This window comes from Lingula anatina, chromosome 6, assembly GCF_051362555.1.
Source record: "Lingula anatina isolate TDL-2025a chromosome 6, LinAna3.0, whole genome shotgun sequence".
Taxonomy (NCBI): domain Eukaryota; kingdom Metazoa; phylum Brachiopoda; class Lingulata; order Lingulida; family Lingulidae; genus Lingula; species Lingula anatina.
The window spans coordinates 18958629-18980936 of NC_141772.1; the positions used below are offsets into that span (position 1 = coordinate 18958629).

Consider the following 22308-nt stretch of genomic DNA (forward strand, 5'->3'; position numbering starts at 1 on the left):
CCTGTTGCATGCTATATTTATGCAGCTTTTAAGTACAAATCTACATTTCAACTTGCATTTACTGCAGAAAACAACTGCAGTCTAGAGTGACGTTTTAAGTTTATATGGTATTATGTTGTTCGTTTGAAAATTATTCTACAGTTTTCATAACCAGGACTTGTTTAGATAACTCCTTGACAAAACATCAGAGTAATGCAATATTGAAACCATATGTATCTTTTTATAAGATAAAATTGGTTTTGGATTTTTGCCAGCTGTGCAAAAAATGCATTGATTATGTTAGACTGAATTCTAGAACATTGCAGCACGATTTAGTGTAATACTTGAAGATGCAGCATAGGTTTTAGTGGTTGAATTTTCTTCGACATTCAATTTTATTTTATTCACTTCTGTCTGTTTACAAATGTCTTACTTATATTTTTAACACTTATTTTGGTAAGATTGACTGATTTTCTTTTAAATGTGACTTAAAGTCAAATCAGGAATTTTTGTACAATCCTTGATGTTTATTTTTGTAAAAAAAAATTAAAAAAAATAAATGGTGATCTTTAACACCAATAAGTGTTATGTTTTTCATCTTTAGTCATAGTGTTTGGTAGCCTTTGCTTTCCTTTAGAGTTCTGAATTTTTATTTTCTACCGCCATGAGTGTAAAATTCACTGGAGTCTCTTCCTTCATTTTTTAGTATGACCTTCAAAATGCAGGACTTTCAGATCCATTTCCATTATGACCTAAAAAAAAAAAAAAAAAAAAAAAAAAAAAAAAAAAAAAAAAAAAAAAAACAGGACTTGCAGATTTTACTCCTGTGAAGGATTTTGGACATGGCATAAATTGATAACATAAGGGGGAAAAAAGAGTTGAAATCTCCAGCAAAAATCTAATTCTTGTTATAAAAAGTGCCAACGGTCATTATTGTGTGCCTTTCAACTATGGAGAGAAACAAATGACCATATTTGAAATTGTTCATTTACTTAAGACCTTCACACATATTCACATCCTTAAAAATTCTAATCATTTGATTAAAACTGTACTAAATTCAGAAAATGTCCAAACAAGTGTCATAATGGCAAAAACTGGATAGAAAAAAATTTGGTTAATCCCCTGTATAAATCAGATTGCGGTAACTGTTCAGCACCTGGGAAACGCGGATATGATAGCGCGTTGGTGGCAGAAGATGGACTACTGTCAAATGATAGTAATGATACAGAGGTGAGGGGAGGGGGAGGGGTCAAACACTTCCTCTTCAGGTTATTATAAGAAAACAAGTAAACTGTAACTTCATCTGGCAGTAAGAAACCAAAATTTAATGTTAAATTGATGACTTGGCACCCAAGCAAATTGGCATTTCAATTACCACTATCTGCAACGTAACTTTCAATGTTTTTTTTAACATTCAACAAGTGACGATTATTTTCAAGTTTTAGTATATCACTTTGTAAAATTAGTCAGGGGGGGGGCATGATTGTGAGTCTACAGTGTAACTGGGGCTAAATCCTCAAATCTAGCGACTGGCTACAATGACCGACGACCACGGTTTTCCCAACGCGATGGCAAGAGAAAATTCTTAATATGATCGCAAGGAACTACCATATATATTATGTACGCTATTCATCAACTCAAACAGCATATAATTTTGACACAGCTGCAGGTAGCGTGAATGTGACGACACGGGGCGCTAAAGAGTACGTCTTCTTATGGGAAGTGAGCTTCTGTTGCAGCATTAGCCTTCACCTTGACCTAGATTTCAGTGGAATGTGCAACACTTCTTCACCCTTAGCCTTCTGAATGTGATAGATGTACCATTTGGTGTTGAACAGAAGGTTTAAAAAAGAAATCGGTGTAAGTACAGCTACCTTGTTTTTAGGTTTTTTAAAAGGAATAATGGGACTTAGTTAGGGTGCACCGTATTGTGCTTGACGAGCCGGCTAAATGATGCCCGCACCATGCTGCCGCATTTGTTCAATCTTACCTGCTGCAAAATTCCATAACAGGCATGTGTGAGGCCGAACTACTGAGGCAACACCACGCACACTTTCCACATTAAGTTACACAGTCACATTTCACTACACTTGCAGTCGGTTCAATGGTGACTACCATTGTGTCTCAAAGTTTGGGCTACTAATACTTACAGGTTTCGGCTTTAGATGACTTTAATAAAACTTGTCGATTTAAGGGTACCTACACCATGTAGCATGTATCTCACTCAGTACCACTCTGTAAAAAGGCAGTGTGGTCTTCTTTTTGTATTAAGCTAGAAAATATGTGCATTTTCACAACAACACATAGCACAAAATTTGTCTTTAAGGGATACTCTCAATGTTTTGAGTGATTGGGTTCCAGAGAAAAATGAGAAAAGGGGTAAACCATCCTATGTCTCTTTGCAACTTGCAGGGGCGGATCCAGAGGTGTTTTCTGACAGTCTTCCAAATTATCTTTATTGATCCATCCTCCGTTTTTGACCGTCTCCCGACAGAAAAAATTAGATACCCGTCAATGTTAACTTAAAAATCTGACCGTCTTCCAGAAGACCCAGAAGATGGCCTAAATCCGCCCCTGACTTGTATAGCAGCCAGAATTGTCAGCTGACAACTGGTGATTATTCTGCTCTGTGCAGCAGCACAGATGCAAAGATTACTGCAAAGGAAATTGAACTTGTAGAGAAGAGCACATGAAACCGAGCTGTGTCTTAGGGAAGGCCTGAGGTGAGGTATTTGAAGCCGTTGCTTTCCCTGACTCTGCACAGCAGATCAATCTTTCATTATTTCTTTTCAGATGATCAGTTGCTGTCAGCTGTGACATTTCTATTGAAGAACAACAACAGTACTGTAGCGTGTAAGGTCAGGCATAACTGTGACAATGGTGGTGAGGACATATAAGGAAGAGTTACGCTTCTTAGAGAAGTTATCTGACTGTTGTTGGAAAATCAGAAAAGGCTTCGTGTCTAATATGAAGGTATGGCATTAATTTGAATGCTGTTGAATTAAACTCGAATAAACTTATTATGCTCTCCTGTCCATTTGCTTGTTTATTTTTCCTGACTTATTACAGCTTTGACATTGCTCTATCTACTTATCTTGAAAAGGTGTGTTAAATCCTGATATTTACACCATGTGACTTTGTATGACTGAGTAAAAAGCATATATTGTCTTCACATTTAATTACGTCATTCAGTGATAACGATTTGTTTTTAATGTACAGTTATGGCAATTGTTTTGTTAATTAAAAAAATTAAGATATTTCACCAGGTGATGCTGAAAGAGATTATTCCTAAGTTTTGAAAACCAAACTGGGTTTATGTCAAGTTATATTTTGAACCTGTAAAAATGAGAGATATTGAAAAAATTAAATATATTTAAATTGAAAAAAAAAATGAAATGCTTGACAAAGAGACCTGTTTCTAAAACATTTGTGAGTTATGAATTCATACAACCCATGTGGTTTGAATACTGAAATTTGATGTGTCTTCTCTGTGTGAATATTTTTATATCTCTTTTCTCTAGGTGGATGGAGTATTTTACGTGAATGAACACCTAGAGAAACTTATGTTTGATGAACTGAAGGCATCATGTAACAGTCAAGGTTTTGGGGGTTTCCTACCAGGGATGAAACAAATAGCAAATGTTGCAGCTCTACCAGGCATTGTTGGGGTAAATAAAGAAGAGTGTCTCTTAACTGCAAAGAAAAAAAATAATAATAATTCATGATGATAATTATAATTTTTTGTCTAGTGTCAACCATGTCAAATTTTATTACAATATCTTGCTTAGCTATGGAGTTACATCAAAAACCTGTAACTATCTTACTCCAATTTAAAAAGCGGGGCAATTTAAGATTAATGTTTGGGGAATGGCCACACTCTAAACTGAATTAATCTAGTGGGATGGTAAATAAAGCAATAAAAAGGGGAGTTTGTGCTCTAGAAGTGCTTATTTTTATTGCAGTGATATTAAGATAAGTATTTCGCATGAAAAAAACGAATTAAAATTATCTTGCCAAATTTAGTCCTTTGTAACATAGTGATCCCCCGTAAAGAGTATGCTTTTAAGGTGGGAATGTAGGTTTGAGATTTTCTCTTAAAATAAAGGTCTTGGCTTTTTTATTCCTGTCACATTCATTTAATGTACCTTCAAAATATCTAATTATGCTTGGAACACAGCTCTAACTTCATCGTGTGACGTAATATCGGGATTTTGGGGACAAAAACACCATTTTTATACACCTGATTTTCTCAGGCACCTGGACAGCTATAAACTTGCTTTTGATGGCATTATAACACTTGAACAAAGTACTACAGCATGGAGTCAGGGATTTTTCTTCAGACACTTATTGTTGATTTTATCTATAAAAACGTGAAATTACATCAAAATATTAGGGAATTTTCACTTTCAAAGTCTATAAATTAGAAAAGAGAGGATCAATCAAAATTTCTTAAAAAGCACTTTTAGTGCATACTTTTCATAATTAGCATGGTAAATTTGGTCTCCCTCAGGTGTACAGGTAGACAGTTATAGCTTGCTAAGATAACGCTATCTTGTCAATATTGAAAGCAAAGAAAACGAGCAAAAACCCTTTCAGGGAGGTTAATTGTCCAAATTAGCAAATTAAATTGTTGACAGCTTTACCTGTTATCGTTCTGACGATCGCGAAGATGGGTACTCTATTGCCGGTTGAAATTAGCTTGTTTGCATGCATTTGGATGTCAAAAAATCTTATTTTTGTATCAATCTCACCTCCTGTTAGTAACTTCAAGGGATTACTGCTAGCACTGCCAGAATGATTGACAGGCAATCAAGTAAGCCCTAATGACTCAAGCAATCAGTGGCCACGTCAATTGCCGTCGGGGAAAGTGTTAGGGATGCGCTCTAGGATGTGCACACAATAGCAGCATCGCAGGCAGTCTTGTCCACATTCGCCAAGCGAAAAATGGTTCGAAAACACGGTCGTGTTACAGGACGCCGATCGGACCATCAACAACAAGAAATAGACGCAACCAAAAAGGTTTTGTTAGAGGAAATGTCTAAAGTTGGGTGAGCCAGGAAAAATTCTGCGATAATTGTTGAAGAAAAAAGCTGGGTCAACTCCGTTTCAAAATTATTTGACGCTTTGCAGGAAAAATCCTTCCCTTGTTTCTCTAGCTCCTTATAAATCCTGGTGTCCAGATTTTATCTAGTGCCCTCAGGGTTGCAGGAGCTGCTCTTTGAAAATAACACTCGGGTAGATTTTTACCTGAGCTAAATATCGCCAGCGAGGCTTCAGGAGAGTTGTGGGCCACTGAATCCTCCAATTAAGAGGTAAAGGAAGTTCCAGTTAGATGGACTAGATTCCAGTTAGATAAAACTTGTTAAGGTTTCAGGTATTGTTTACCTCAGTTCAATAAAAGTATGCAAGCCGGGGGGGGGGGGGGGGGGGGGGGGCTGTACAACTGATACAGAGGATTTGTTCATACTGGTGACTTTAATAAGCAGAGGATTTCTTTATATTCCGTGAAAAATACACTAAATTTATATGAAATGATATCATGGTTGGCCAAAAATTGTACGCACAGTGCATCCGTGCGTATGCTTAGTTACGCCCATGTTAAGATTTTTAAAATCTAACAACTGCATCGAGCTGTTGTCGAAAATGGATAGAAAGTATGACGATTGTTGTCACGGGTAGCAAGCAAGGGAATTTTCTTCTTTTTTTGCGTATCTCAAAAAGTTAACAAGAAAATCGAAAGAGCGCGTGTAACAACAAGCGTATTTCGAGCAAATCCTATGTGTCGGAAAAGATTCATCTTAGCGCTGATCACAATCAAGAGTGACTATCAAAACAGCTTAAGCGGAACAATAGGCACTGCTTTGCCGATCGCTGTTTATGACAAAGGGGGCATGGCGCATCCCTGTTCTTTTGTTTCCCTAGACGTGCTGATGCTGCTAAGGGCCGCCCACCGAGTTTACCCATGCTAACGGCCCTTGACAACGAAGGCGGGGCATAGAGCAGGCCACTGGTGCCGATGTGTGCAGCATCAGAATCCTCAGAAAAAACATATTTTTTGTTCAAAATGTAAAAATTTTATTCTGTTAAACGTTAGATACACATTTAACCAATAATTAGACATAAAAAACCAAAAAATGATGATTTTTAGCTATATTTGGGTACATCCGTACCTTAATTGGCCTGGGTAGACACTCACTACTGTTTAAATGTACTGGTCAGTATTCACAGTGAATGGCTAGTTTTAATGTCCACACAGATTTAAATTGTGAATGTTTTATTACAGAAATCAGTTGGTCTTCCGGATGTACATTCTGGATACGGGTTTGCAATTGGTGAGTGAGACAGCCACTTATGTATTAAACAAGATTTGCTTAATCTCTTGCGTATGGTCTCATTTAAAAATTTATATGACTTATTAGATAAAGCATATTCATAATTGATATTATTCTAAATAATAATTAACTTGTGTTAAGCACAAAATATACATCATGTTTCAGCTATTGGTATTCAGCAGTCTCACACTTGCACTTAGCTCATAACCTTGAACCAGTTGTTGAAAATAGACTGTTTGTGTTCTAGGTAACATGGCCGCCTTTGACATGGATGACCCCAAGGCTGTTGTGTCCCCAGGGGGTGTGGGGTTTGACATTAACTGTGGGGTCAGACTATTAAGGACTAATCTCTTTGAGAAAGACGTTCTCCCCGTCAAGGAGCAGCTAGCACAGAGTTTGTTTGATCATATTCCAGTTGGAGTTGGTTCGAAAGGTGTGATACCTATGACAGCAAAGTAAGTAGAATCATGTGTTTGTGTGTGTCTTTGCATGCATTGGTGCATTCGTGCTTGCATATGTGTGTGCATGTAAATGTGTGTGTGTGTTTTATCAGCACTCATTTTTTATGAAAGAAGTATTTCATACCAGAGACCAGTTAATGGCAGTTATGTTGTAATAATGCAGGATAATGATACAGAAAATTTTGATAATGGTTAAATGGCTATTTGTACAAACAGTTAGTCAGAAATATATGTAATGGATTACCTTTACATAAATTTGATAGACTTCATGGCAATTATGAAACCATTTATTTAGTTTGAGTGGTGCTAATGTGCTCCCCTCCACCCCCCCCCCTTTCCCCCAAAGTGATTTACATTTATTGCAGATAATTAGGAAAAACGCTGATTAGTTGCAATCAAGCTTACAGAAGGTTTGCCAAAAGTGTCATCTAAAGAACAGATACGAGTCTTTGCACATTCATCATGTTTAATTGTCCACTATCGGTTTACTTCAGAGATCTAGAGGAGGCCTTGGAAATGGGGATGGACTGGTCACTCAGAGAAGGTAAGGGACCATTCCCACGGATATTTGGATCGATCTATCTCCCTGGGGAGTCTCACTAAATTGCTATCAACTTAACCGGCTTAAATGTCTGCCACACCTACGGAATCAGCTAGGGTAAAGATAATTACCCCCTAACAGCTTTACTAAGCGTGACAGACATTTAAGCTGGTTAAGTTGATAGCAATTTAGTGAGCTGTTAGGGGGTAATTATCTTTACCCTAGCTGATTCGGTAGGCGTGGCAGACATTTAAGCCAGTTAAGTTGATAGCCATTTAGTGAGACTTCCCAGGGAATTAGACCAATCCAGATGGATCGATCTAGGCATGGGAACTCGGTCTAAGTTTTTATTTTTATATTAGGAAAAAGAAAGAATAAAGATATAGCAACCTTTTTTTGCACTTTCACCAGTGCATGAATCTTGCTTTGGAAAGATTCATTGAACTTACTAGGTTTGGTTTTCAGGTGGTCTGATTTAAACTTAAGCTACGGTTAATTGCTGCAGTTAAGTTGAAGTTCACTTAATATTGGGAATTAGTTCTCTACCCTGATTATTCTTACTGGCAGGTTATGCGTGGGCAGAGGACAAGGAACACTGTGAGGAATATGGCCGCATGCTGCAGTCTGATCCTTCCAAAGTCAGCTTCAGAGCTAAGAAGAGAGGACTGCCACAGGTGACACACATTTTCTTGTTAGCTATTGATCTTTCAGTCTGCTTTTAAGCCTTGTGTTCAAAACATAAGCAAAAAGTCGTGTCTTTGATTTTAATATATTGTTTATGAAAATATTTCTGAATCCTTTTATAGCAGGTGTGCAAGTTATTAAACATCATTTTAGATTGTTGACTGTATATTCAAGTTGACACCCCTAAAAATACACAGACCTCCACCTAGACAAAATGTAAATGATCATAAAAAATTCTTTAGAAAAGTTTTGAAACTGCACAATCACTTCTTTTTCTCCTGAGTAACTGCATGTCTGTTCTGAATTTTTTAATCAAATTTTATCAAAGTTTCCAAATCAAGATTGCTTAAAACATGAATTCTTTGCACTGGCAGATTTGACAGTCTTGTAAAGAAAGGTACCATTGTGGAGTTATGCAGTATTTTGAACACGGACAGACTTATCGTTAACTCTCACCATTTTCTACTTATAGCTGGGCACCCTGGGGGCAGGAAACCACTACGCAGAGATACAAGTGGCTGACAAAATCTTTGACAAGTTTGCTGCCAAGAAGATGGGGATAGAGGAAGAGGGTCAGGTGTGTGTGATGATCCACAGTGGTAGTCGTGGCATGGGACACCAGGTGGCGACAGGTGAGTCAAGGGGAGACCGTGTGTGTGTGTGTGTGTGTGTGTGTGTGTGTGTGTGTGTGTGTGTGTGTGTGTGTGTGTGTGTGTGTAAGCATGTTTGTTTGTGTAATTGTGTAGGAGGGGAGAGGCACATTATGATTTCAGTACATCATGTACAGTTGAATCAACTCAGTAAAGCTTAGTGAAATCCTGCTGTACTAGTGACATGCTGTTTATATAGATAATTCAGAATGACACTCCCTTCTGGACTCAGTTTATCTCCAGAAAGCTGGTACACTGACATTACCTAGTTATAAAGTATCGAAGTCCCATTTTTTGGTCCAATTTTGATGAAGCAAAATTATAAGATAATCAGTGATTGTTGTCCTATTTTTATGTCTTGTTTTATTGTCATACTCCATGAAAAAAAATTCTATTACAACAGATGCACTGGTTGCTATGGAGAAGGCCATGAAGCGAGATCAGATCGAGGTCAATGACCGTCAGCTAGCCTGTGCCCACATTGCCTCCCAGGAAGGCCAGGACTACTTGAAAGGAATGGCATCTGCTGCAAACTATGCCTGGGTCAATAGGACAAGTATGACCTTTCTTACTAGACAGGTAAGTAGGGCAACTGTCAACAGGTCAACTCTGCCATAAGGTTGGCTTTCAGCAGGTCAACTCTGCCATAAGGTTGGCTGTCAGCAGGTCAACTCTGCCATAAGGTTGGCTGTCAGCAGGTCAACTGTGTTGATAGGTCAACGGTTTGTACACTGCAGGTCAATTTTGGCCTTAGGTGGCAGTAAAAAATGTTTTTAGTTTTTAGTTTGAATATTTTACTTTTAATATTCTTGACATTTTGGGAATGTGGAATTTAGAAGTGTTTATCATTGCTTCATTTCAGACATTTTTTTGATTTGTAACATTAGAACATAGAACAATCATCCACAGCAAGGTCTAAGCATTCTGTATCCCCTTCATTTGCAGGCCTTTGCCAAAATGTTCAACACCACCCCAGATGACCTGGACATGCACGTTATATATGATGTGTCTCATAACATTGCCAAAGTGGAGGAACACTGGATAGATGGGAAGCAGAAGACGTTACTGGTGCACAGGAAGGGGTCAACCAGAGCATTTCCTCCACACCATCCTCTTATCCCTGTGGACTATCAGGTTTGTTGTCGTTTTATGCTGGATCCAATTCTCCCTATCTCTCTCCTCTATTTTACAAAGGGATTCAGTCTTCTACCAAACAGAAGAAAAGACCTGTTTTAGACTGACAAAATTTATACAAGAATAACTGTAGTTGCACATTTTTAGATGATATGTAGTATTAGGGGGTGGGGGTAGGGATGCCAGTGAGGTTAAAAAATAACGGACCACTTGGATTGGGGCCCCTTAGATCCCACCCTTCCCACTTCTTGACACCCTGGATCCTCCAATATATTCCATCACATCTGCAGTGCATTTTCCTGTCAATTGGAAAAATTGCAGCACATTTAGACATTTAGCCAAATACCTAATTTTCACTTAGAATACAGTGGCTAGTTGTTTAAAAAGTATTCTCCAGAAAGCAAACAAAATGAAAAATGAAATATTTTGATATACAACCACCAATTTTGTACAAAACCTGAAACATGAATATTATATTTTTATTCAGTCTGAAGAATTAAATCTGCATAGCTGCCATTAACACAATTTTTTCCTCTTTTCCTCCCAGTTAACTGGTCAGCCAGTGTTAATAGGGGGCACTATGGGTACGTGCAGCTATGTGTTAACAGGAACAGAACATGGCATGCAGGAAACCTTTGGATCTACTTGCCATGGGGCAGTAAGTAGAAGATGCATTCTTGCTACCTTGGTATTTCAAATTGGAACACCTCTGTTATGTAGCTCCTACATTATGTATGGGTGTCACCAAGTCACATATGTGTACTTATATTGTGCCCATTGTGACTAAAATTGATTGTACCACATTAAAAACTGGAGAATTAAAGTAAAAAATGATTTTGATGAAAAAATGTTATGAATTGATTACCGCTGGGAGATTTGTTTTAAATGTCACTGGGTTAATAGCTATAAAACGTTTTAGTGCATTTTTGAATCTCTTAGTGCATTTTTCAATCTCTTGGACAGTTTTAGAGGAATTAGAATAAGCAGTTTAGTGCATTTTTTATCCACTGAATGGCTGTATATTTGGTTACCTGTTTACTCTTTGACATAATATGATACCTACTTTTTTCTGTAGGGAAGAGCGCTTTCCCGAGCCAAATCACGACGGAATCTTGACTACACAATGGTTCTAGATGCTTTAGCCGAAAAAGGGATATCCATTCGTGTTGCCTCACCAAAACTAGTCATGGAAGAAGCACCAGAGTCGTACAAAAATGTAACAGATGTTGTGGATACCTGTAAGTTAGGATACGTTTTCTTTTATTTTGCTCGCAGGGGTGGGAACAAAATAATTTTTTTACCTTTTCCATAGTAACTGACATCTTAATGTTTAAAACATATCCCTGAATAAGTGAAAATGTGAGTGAAAATATGATTTGTTGAAGTTCTAATAATTTAGATTCAAAACTTCGAGCAAAGTGTATCAGGTTTTTTTGTGTCATGGTTATTGGCCTTTAGATGATTAGATTGTTCTTAGATTATCTGAATGAAAATCACAAAAAAATGTGTTATATGGTGATGGATAGTTATTGAAATGGGAAATAATGAAAAAAATTGAGTTTCTCATAAGGTTAATTTATGCTAAAATGGTTTAAGAAAAGAGAAAGAGGATGGAGATTCCCAACTAAAAATTATTTCTTTAACAGACTAATTTGAAAATGGAAAATCAACATTTTTCAGATAATGAAAAAAACTTCAATTTATCGGTTATTCAGCATACAAATATTTTCAACTGTCCTTTTATTTTCCAGGTCATGCAGCTGGCATAAGTAAAAAATGTATTCAACTTAGGCCTATAGCAGTCATCAAGGGATGAATTAATGACAGATTTATGTGATTGACTTTTGGAGAGTTTTTCAAAAGAATGGAGTTGAAAGTCTCACTGTGCAAACTGCAGATTTTTGTTTCCATTGACCTAATAGGAATAAATAGCAATCTGCTTCATTGGAAATATTGAGCCTGTGAAAGGTGAAAACTATGTTTTCAACCAGCAATCAACTTATAATTATATATTAAGTGGACTGCTGCAGATTTATCGATGCTTTAATCATTTCCTGCTCTTCAACAAGGATGGCTGATTTAGCTTTTTTATTTAAAGTTCAAATTCCATTAACTAAATATAAACTAATTATACTAGGAGACCTTCATTGGCCTTAATTTGTTTTTCGTTTGTAGTACAGTCATTTAAGGTCTCACTTCTTATTCGCCTCCATGTACAGATGTAGCCTACTGTGCATGTAATGTTGAGATGTAAGCATCAGATTAAGACATCTCTATGTGTTAATGAATTAATTGTCATATTATGTATTACAATTAGTCTCCACAGAATTAATTGTCATGTTGTATAATAAGTACATTTTCAGTTGCCTTAATTGTGAATGTTGCCAGGTTTTTTAATTAACACTTCCTACTTCATATTTGAACCCAAAGAAGGAGTGTTTTGAAAGGTGGTAGTTTTCACAAGCTATTAGTACTACAGGTACATACGATAAAAAAGTTTATTTGCAACTAAATACGACTGAAGTCTACAATACATTATTGGTCATACAGTCATTAAAGCATCATACAAGGATGAGAATTTCGCCACTATTGGCGTATTTCCAACTTTTTTGGAACCAAAAATATCATTGGCCTAGATTTCTGACATTTCCACTAAATAGCAGCCACCAGAGAAGTTTTGAATGCTTCATCTTGAGGAATATCAGGCTATTTTTCTTTTTTCTAGTTTTTTTTTATGTTATCATTTTGTGGTTTTGTAAGACCTAGGTGTTATGGCATATTCCAGTGTACACAAAATCTAGGTCTTAAGACTGACATGCATGTAACAGTATAAGTACACTGTATGTGTTTATAAAGAGAAAACCTGCCTTATTTTGCATATGTTGATGTGCTCTCCCAACTGTAACATTACTGATATTTACACATCAAGGTGTTTTATGTTCTTCTCAAACAATTTTCTTTAATTTTGCTTGAATATTTAGAAAACTTGTTTAACAAAAGTTTAATTAATAACAACTGGGTCAAAGATCAATTTAGTGAGATGTGCTGTTGCTGAAGGGAGACGTTTCTGTTTTCAAACGTTTCCATAGCAACAATAATGGTATGATCCGCCAGATCTGAAAGTGACCAAATCACACAAAGGAAAGCAAATAAAGCTTTATTCATAATGGTCAGGTGTGAATTAATTTCAAATTTGTGACAAAAATTATACATAAAAACGACATTAATAATTATCAAATACATGAAATATTATTTAGTAACGGATTTGTTGCATCTGGCACATTAAATATTTGGTATTGGCAAAAGATAATCTAATGTTGGGAAACAACAGAACTGCAAATTAAACAGGCAAAACATTGAGTGTGCTTTTTAAAAAAGTAAAAAAAAAGAAGTTTTTTTGCCTTGACGGCTCACACACGACAGTACCTCGACCTTGTATATTCCTGTTCAAACTGTTCAGTCATAAGGAAAAGAGCGACAAATTTTCTCTCCCGTAACGGTAGAAATCAAAAAGGGGCTTATTTTCAAATTTAACGGGCATTGTGGGAAAACCTATGAACCATTCCCAGACCTTATTGTACTAACTGTGGATCGATCTATCTCCAAGGGGATTCTAGGTTAATTGCAATTAACTTAAGCAGCTTAGATGTTTGAAACAACCACTGAAGCTGTTAGGGATAATTAATTAGTGTTTTGCAGCTTCAGTAGGCGTGCCAGACATCTAAGCCGCTTAAGCTGAAAGCAATTAAACGTGAAACCCCTTGGAGTTGGATCGATCCTGGTATCTAGGTATGGGAACCCAGTCATAGCTAAAGCTCTCAGGTTTTGCACGTCCCGATAGCTGTAATATGCTAGATTATCAGGAGTTTATGTACGAATACTGATTTTAATTCAAACAGTTGCGTAGAAATAGAACGCTATACATTTGGTGCAAACCGTAACGCTTATTCCTAAGGAAAAAGTATGCGAGGTGCGTCGTGACGTCCCTCGGTTGCATTTGGGAAGCTGCGGCACGATTTTTCATGAGAAAGACTTCGTAGCTTATACAACTGTTAATTAAAATGCAGATTATAGTAGATTCGATAATCAAAATGTCATTAACTAGAGAGACTATTTTGAATTGGACGAGCTGATCACAGTGAGAAGCCGAATCTTCTTTATTTTCATTTTAGTGGAATGATCTTATAATTGCGTTAAAAACAATGGAATTTGATTGGTGTCAGGTTTTAAAGACAATAAGGAAGTGCCCAATCAAATTTATTCACCTTTTTTACTATGCCAATATGCATACCAGTGTGTGATGCATACAAATCAGAGGCGGGTACAGAGATATTTTCTGGCAGCCTTCTTTGTTCGTTCATCCTCCACTGCCCCATCCCTACCCTCCGCACGCTCACACACACACGCACACACACACACACACACACACACACACACGCATACACATTTATATTTATTGATTTATTTTATTTTCAAACACGTTTGGACTTACAAATATACAAATTTATTGAAAAGAAAGTAATCCTTGAATTCAAATGTCAAATGTATCCAGTGTTTGCCACTTATGAAAATAAGTTGCTGGTTCGAATGGGGAGCTTGTCCTAAAGGATGCTAGACCAAATATCCTACGAAACACCCGATCAAAACATCCGACCAAACATCCTTTCTACGACCACAGCGATGCCAGTTTCATGGTCGCACAAAGGACGCAGAAAAGACGCCGTCCAGAGAAGGGGTTTTACAGATATTAGTTTTATGCGTTCAATACATCCTGAAATAAGAACATGCATTGCATAAGTCGTTTAAACAAAAGATGTCCTGAGAGACATTGCTCAGCCGACTTTTTCAACACTACGTCTTTGGCGCAAAAAGACATTGAATGAATAACAACTATTCATTTTGACCAAATATGGATTTTCTTGAGGTAATCGACTATTTTTCCGTATTTACGAATGGTTGATGAATCCGTTCCGACATTCACAGTCGGTCCCTTTTTAAATAAAAAGTTGTGGTTATTTGTTAAAGTCTCTTAAGATATTATAACAGAGGGTAGACAACTATGAAGGTAACGTGGTCCGATGGAAAGCGAAGATTCCAGAATAATTGCAACAATAGCCCTTAAAGAATTTATTATATTTCTATAAGTTAACAATGTATTAACTGAGAAATATGAATCTCATACCAAGAGTTTTTTATCCTTAAAAGATAGAGAGAGGGGGTATAAAATAATAGTAAATCTTTAAATTTGTGTTATTCAAAGGTAATTTATACGAATCATTGCTCGACCCGTCCGTGTATTAGGATTCGATATTTTATCCAATCTTTGATTTCATAATTTATTTCTAAATGACTGGCCAGTGATTTACAACAACATCTGCCTTCCTTGCTGGTACCCCCAAAATGCACGTACCGGGCATGTCTTCCTTTTCACTGTATGGCACAGTACACTTTTGAGTACTGACACAGTCTACTTAAACAAAAAAATAGACACTATCTCTTTGATTTGAATGACATAAAATACTCATAGAAAGGGGCAGAGGATGGGGTTTGGGTGGGGTGAAGAATTCCTTCTTCAAGCCTGGAAAAAATTTTCCTCGTTATGCTTTAGCTTTTTTCAGTTGACTAGCAGTTATATCCGTATAATATATAAGTATAATAGCATAAAAATTATATATTCAAGGGAACATTCAATCAACTACATTTTTCTCGTGTTGTTTTTTAGAATTATTTCAACTGTTAGAATTATTCCTATATATATATATTTACGAGGCATAAAAATGGGCGTGTTCCCCACGCATCCAGCTCTAAAGACTGACGAGACTGGAAAAAGTGACGGGAGTACCCCCCCCCCCCCCCCCCCCCTTTATCCACCCAATCCTGCCCCTTGTTCCTTTAACACTATCGTTACCTTGTTCATATCCCGCATCTACTAGTATCTACTGCGAAACAGTTAACGCGGTCTGCAACATTTCGGGGAGAGACAGATCAAATATAGTCTGCTACAATGTTACAAAGTTTTAAGTCGCAAAACTGGAAAAGTTGATCAATCTTTTGCCCTTTAAAGAAATTCTCAAAATAATCTGCATTTCAGTTGTTCCAAGGGGTCCCAAATATTTTGCTGGCATCTTGATAATTCTTTTACGTGTGTTTTCCCCAAAACCGTCCTTACCCAAGATATCGATAATCGTATGGGATTTTTATACAGGCAATTGACCTACTTTGGGCAAGTGCAGTTTTCTGGGCTATTTTACAATTTTATGACTTGGGCGTGGAAACGTGATTCACGTCTGTGATATGAAAGTTTGTTTTTCTTACAATGATGCCCTTAACAAACAGCACGTGTCGATGAAATCTTTCAAAGTTTTTTAACATTGGTTTTAAAAGATAATGGGAATGTGTCAACAACCCAAGATCAAGAAAAAATACTGCGTTTTTCTCTTATATGCAAATTAGATTGCCTTGGGTAATAAACTGGCCGGAAGTAATGTACATATCTGTAACGAGGCTGGTGCAACCATAATCTAAATGACGCTGCAAACTGAGATATCAGCGGGAAGGCAATCAGACTTTTGCATTTTGGGAGATTTTAAAGAGATACAAAAAAAATCAGAATCACAAGTGGATTCAAAAGTTTTATTATAAAGATTTTTAATTAAGATTTAGTCTGTAAACAAACAAAGCTAAAATTATCTGAATTTACAAATTTACAAAGAGAAGTGTCTGGTTTTCTTATACTTACATATACATTCACAAATGAATTAAATCCAGTGAAACATACATGTGTTTGTACTGGCCAAGGCCCCAGCCAACTAAATAACATATTCTCACAAGAATTATTATAAGCCGTATAATATATAAGTAATAGCAAAAAAGTGAAACTACAATCAAATACCTCTTCGCATGAGATTTTTAAAAATATTTCTACTTTTAACATTTATGATTTATTCCATATACAACATACATACATACAAACCAAAAAAGTACTTTCAACACTCAGCGTGTAGTGTGCGTCAAAAGTTTTAAGTTATTAAAATATATATTTGCGTATATATACGTAAATTACATAGTGTAAATAATATATTTTTAAAATACGCTTTCATGTGAAAGGGGATGTATTTGTCCCATCAAACAATTATGTCTCCAAACATTGCTGTGTATTTTAAATTTTTTAATTCTTAGCCGAAAATTTTATTCAAAATCTGGAACACAAACGTACCTGTCTGTTTTGCAGCTTTACATTATGGAAAAGAAAACTCTCAGAATAGTATTGTCATATTTTTTGGACATCTCAGGGATTATTTACGGCACACTAAAATTGTTCTTCGTAGCAAATTTTGATGGGTGAAGAAAACGGGTTATTGTGCGTTACCATCGTTTCTATTTTCAACTTCAGTACTAAGTATGATCTCCCGTACACGTGAACTATACAAATCGTTCAATTTCGGGCTTTAAGTGCCTGAAAATTACTCTGCTCTTCATAAAACAACAAGCTAAGGGTGAAAAGAAAGCAGAGTTGAGCCCTAAATGACCATCTATCTAGCTAGAGACATACATGTATCTGTGAATATCTGTAAAAAATCTATCACTCGCCCTGGTAGAGGGTATGTTTAAGTTCAAGTTCACACTTTGAAAATGCCCGAATGAGCATTGTCGCCCTATTCATTCTTTTAGCATTCTTTAGAAAGAAGTTATCTCCAACTTTCAACTTCAGCAAATTTCACCAAATTAATCATACGGACATGTGTTGTATTTCCTTCCCGTTTCAGAACATAATTAGTCTCCAAGTCTCCTGTTCTCTGATATTAATAAAAATTACATTCCAGATTTACATTTTTACTGTGGCCTTTTAACTGATGCTGGTCCCTGATATGTCTTTAAAATGACGCAAGTTATTATAACATATGGTCAACTTAATCATTTAGGGGATCGGAAATCTTATAGCCAAAAGCGACACTTTGCTGTTCATTTGAACATGGACAAAATTACGTTATGTCCAAGATTGGTGTATATATGTATATACACTTTCCCCTAGGAGCAAAATAAATACCCTGAGTGTCAGAGCAACGTAAAAGCTAGCTTGTTAAATATACCTTGTGATGGAGTCGCTTTTACTAGTATTTACCGGCATTGCTGATATGGGTTATATATGAAATCAAGATCGAGCTGGCAATACCGGAATCTAGAACCTAGGGTAAAAATAAACGGCTTATCCTGAAATTCAGTCTTCTCTGTTGGGTATCAAACTCTCACTTGCTGTTAAGCTCAAGATAAGCTACAGTCCCAGGAATGAAGACGGAAGTTCTACATACTTTCAGATGTAAATTCCTGGCAACTGTGCAAGCGACCAAGGATAGTGTATGTGATACACAAACTTAATTGCTTCCTTTTAATCAATTATCCAAGGCTCTTGGTTCCAATAAGAGTTTATTTTAGCTCAAGTTGTATTGTTTTAAAAGATTTTAGTTAGTTTACAGACGGTGCGGTCAAAATAGCCACTGTTGATACCAATTGTTTAGGACAAAAATACCAACGAACCGACGTTTTACTCACCAATTATGTCACTTTGGTAAAGTGTTTTAAAGCTTTACAACCTGAAAAAATGATTTTTTTGACAATTCTTCGCTTAACTATGGTACCATGCATGTCTCCGATCGAGAGGTGCAGCATTTTTCTGGGCTTTCAGTCTAAAACAGTCGTTTTTCAAATCATTTTGGATAGAGCTTGCGGTTCAAGGTTACCAATACCTGACTTTTTATTAACCTAAGTACTGCATAAAGACCACAAGCCTGATATACAACGAAAAGAAAAACAAAATAAATCTTCTTTCCTCTTTCCCGTATCCTCATGAGATTTTTAAACAACATTTAAGCACCTTTAGGGTTTTCACCTATCACCTAAGGGTAATCGCCTAAGGTTTCGGGGTCTGCCACCGCCCTGCCCCCTTTCCCGATACTCTTACTGATATGGAACATTTTTTTATGTAACCAACATGAATGATGACTGACAGGTTATAGTACCCAGACCACAGTGGTCCATCTTAGAGAATTTTAGTATAATACCGAGTATAGCCCCCAGTTCATATATATATATATATATATATATATATATATATATATATATATATATATATATATATATATATATATATATATTAACAATGCGTTAACAAAAATGAAGGTGAAGGCAAATGTCTAATACACATACCTTTAAGATGACAACTGTATACTTTTGTATTTTAGATTTAATAATATTTATGTTGATACCTTGTAGGAAGGAAGCAGACGTTTTTCCAAACAAGGTGAGCATTTCAGACAAGGGAAGTAGTATTTTCCCTAGACAACCCTCAGCTTCGGATCTTATACATTTAATTTCTCATTTTAGATGATTGCATTGAAAAGGCGACCAAGATTGATTCATGTAAATAAAGGAGTGTAAAAACATTGTATAAAACAGCCATCAGACTTGTTATATACATGCATTTGAAAAAATACCCTTATCTGATCTTCCACATAATATTTCAGCCACTGTGAGGTTTAAGGTATTTGATGCAATTTATTGTTTAGATAACTTTTATCTATAACCTCACAGAAAAAAGATAATCAGTAAATTTCAAAGAATTATCAAAAAAATGGCACATTTTCAGGTAAACCCATCACTTGTTTATCTCTGGTTATTTCTACCGGTGTTTTTCTGTTTGATGTTTGGTACCGTCACCGGTAAATATTGACATTCGTCCTCTTGATACTAGTAATTCTGCGAGTTGTCGATATCATCGCTGCTTTATTTATTTATTTAAGTTTAAATGGCACGCTTTCTTTTATTTCACTTTGCTTAAATATGCTTCCATGTGTCTGTCTTCATTATTTCTATTTTTATTTATTCATTTACACACACATGTACTTATCATCGTCAAGTACTCAAGATCTCTTATTTTAAACCTCAGAGTACAACTTAAAGCAGACATGTACCTATCTGGCTTCCACAAATTGTCTTCGCCGATAGGTATTTTTGGCGGCGATATTATACATACAGAGCTAATAATGGAGCGAAAAGAGGTTGAATGTTAATGATAAGTTCATTTACATGTAATTGATTGTTGGAAACAGTAGGGTGCTAAAGATCCTTTGAAACAAGTACCTATTTATAGTACCACCAATGGCCTACTAGATAGGACTTGTCTCTGATCTGTGCCGTGATCTCCAGGAGATGGCTGATAAGTCAGCGACCGCTTGTAAGACTGTGCATAGAGGTCTGTCAGTACTGCATTTGTACACAGTGAAAAGTGATCACCACGCAAAATGATGATTTCTAATGAAAACCAGTTCATCTCATAAGCTTCAAAAGCTACATGTGCCACTGAATTGATTACGTTTTCAACTTAAAACGCCAAAATTCTTAAACTTTCGAGCACTACTGATTACGGCGGCCGTTTTTTTACAGAGGATGTGTGCCTGGATTGTTACCATTTTAAGTGCCTTGCATTGTAAGTTGTTTGTTTTGAATGTGGCCGAGAAAATATTTTATACATGTTTACCATTTCACACACAGAGTTAATTTAGGGAGTAGGAAACATCATTACCCCAGGAACTAGTGTGTGGGTCTGGCTTCTATTTTTCAGTATTTCATAAAACGTTTCCCCCCGAGAGAAAAAATGTCTGCAATATGTGCAGTATAAGATTATCATATAATCAATATCCATATGTTAATAAAAATGTAGATAACTAGTAGTAGCGGAGATGGTGCTCTTTATTATTATCATTTTTGCCCCCCCCCAAAAAAAAAAAGTAGAAAAGATACAAAAAGATTACCGCATGAAAGAAAAGAGACAATATTCACTAATTAGATATCTGGTAGTTAACTCATTTTATTAACTAAAAGGAATAATACTTTAAGGGAACAAATGATAACTTATTTGCTTACCTAATTAATTTCATTAAAGGGATAATAACTCTTCGTATGAGATCTATATTTCACAATAAAAACATAGTGAATAACTCATAGAAATATAATATATTCTGTTTTACCACAAAAACGGCAGTTATAGCTATTATTCTGATATCTGAGCTTGTCTTTAGACCACGTGACCTCCATTGATGGCTATACTCTGTTATAATCTCTTAAGAGATTTTAACAAAAAACCAAACTTTTTAGAAAAAAACCAGGGACTAACTTTGAATGTAAAAATGGATTCATTAACCATTGGTAAGTATGGGAAAATTGTTGTTTACTCCAGGAAAATTAATTTTTTGGCCAAAACAAAGAGTTATTACCCCTTTAATAGTTACATAAATGTACCTACCCAACTTAAGCGTGCAGTTCTATACCGTTTTACTGAACTTAATATTTAATCATCCTATACAGAAAATGTTTAGGAGACGCGTATTTCTGTGAATATGTCCAAAAACGCCATCAGTCTCTGCATGGCTTCTTGCTTTGCTTTGCTTGTTTGTGATCCTGACAAGTGAAAAACAAATAGACTTAATACAATTCCATTAAATCACACGCAAATAAAGTCACGGTGCACTCTATATGATTTGATTTTCTAACTTGCAATACAGGGAGAGATCAGTGGGCTTCTCAATAGCTTTTAAGCTGCATTTGAAAATTAAGTGTTTGCAATTATGAAATTTGACTATTTGTTTACTGCCCTTCTTTCCCTGTACATTCTCAGTTTTCGAGATCATTGCTGAACAGCTATTGTAAAATTGCGTAATCATAGAAAAGTATCTCAGAGATTGGACATTGCTATATTATATCAAAAAGCTTGCCCGTGGAATTGTCTCCTAAAATTCTAGTCTTCATCATCAGCATTAATCGACATTTCGAAGATTATCATCTTCAGGCCTTCTTATTTTGAACCATGCTGGCCCTATAGACGCCTACTTTCAGCATATTAACATACGTATTCTGCAAATCAAACCTCTACGCGTCACACCAGACGCAATTTCAAAAGAAAGATGTGGGTGTTTCAAAACTAATATTTATATTTAAAACTTTGAATATAGGCGAATCGCGTTCTTCTCAATCACAGTCTATCCTGTAATCATCCGAAACAAGAATTCACTTTCAAACTTAGTTAGACTGGACTTTTCCTAGTGAACATCTACATTTGTAGCAAAAAGTGCCTCTCTTAGGCAATTGTCTTTGTACCTTTTGCTGATCAGAGACTTTTGCAAGTCACGATAACTCAGAAGCCACAGTTGATGTTTTGTGGTTACCTTACTGATCTCAGTTTAGAAGAAAACTATAGCTACTTTGCCGCTGTGTATACCACAAATGAACAAATATTCCTGTCAAGGGCGTACTTAAAGCGCGTCTGGGCATACTTCAACGAGGCAAGGGCTATTCTTTGACTTCGCGGGTGTAAATACACGCGCGACAGAGAAACGGTCCTTGTGAAACTCACTGGCTTTTCAAACATGTTTGCTAGACTGATTGCCAAGTCCAGAGACGTTTTTGAAGATGTGAACTAATATTTAATCCTACGTATAAACGACTTTGGCGTGAGTGTGAGAATAGCTTTGAGT

General features: G+C 36.2%; 1 protein-coding gene across 1 annotated transcript; it reads left to right on the forward strand.

Annotated features, from left to right (window-relative positions):
- Window positions 1-1672: 1672 nt before the first annotated feature.
- Window positions 1673-12954, forward strand: LOC106159803 (RNA-splicing ligase RtcB homolog). Its single transcript, XM_013536207.2, has 13 exons — window positions 1673-1839; window positions 2773-2952; window positions 3501-3647; window positions 6263-6311; window positions 6559-6766; window positions 7267-7316; window positions 7881-7987; window positions 8470-8629; window positions 9051-9226; window positions 9593-9781; window positions 10329-10439; window positions 10857-11019; window positions 11533-12954. The coding sequence occupies exons 2-13, from the start codon at window positions 2857-2859 to the stop codon at window positions 11595-11597; spliced, it is 1521 nt and encodes a 506-aa protein (XP_013391661.2). The 5' UTR covers window positions 1673-1839; window positions 2773-2856; the 3' UTR covers window positions 11598-12954.
- The last annotated feature ends 9354 nt before the right edge of the window (window positions 12955-22308 follow it).

Bases quoted from the DNA above. Each gene is read 5' to 3' on its own strand.
- LOC106159803 (XM_013536207.2), top strand. From the start codon at position 2,857: ATGGTGGTGAGGACATATAAGGAAGAGTTACGCTTCTTAGAGAAGTTA. The intron at 9,227-9,592 runs GTAAGTAGGGCA...CTTCATTTGCAG, and splicing joins TGACCTTTCTTACTAGACAG to GCCTTTGCCAAAATGTTCAA. The intron at 9,782-10,328 runs GTTTGTTGTCGT...TTTTCCTCCCAG, and splicing joins TTATCCCTGTGGACTATCAG to TTAACTGGTCAGCCAGTGTT.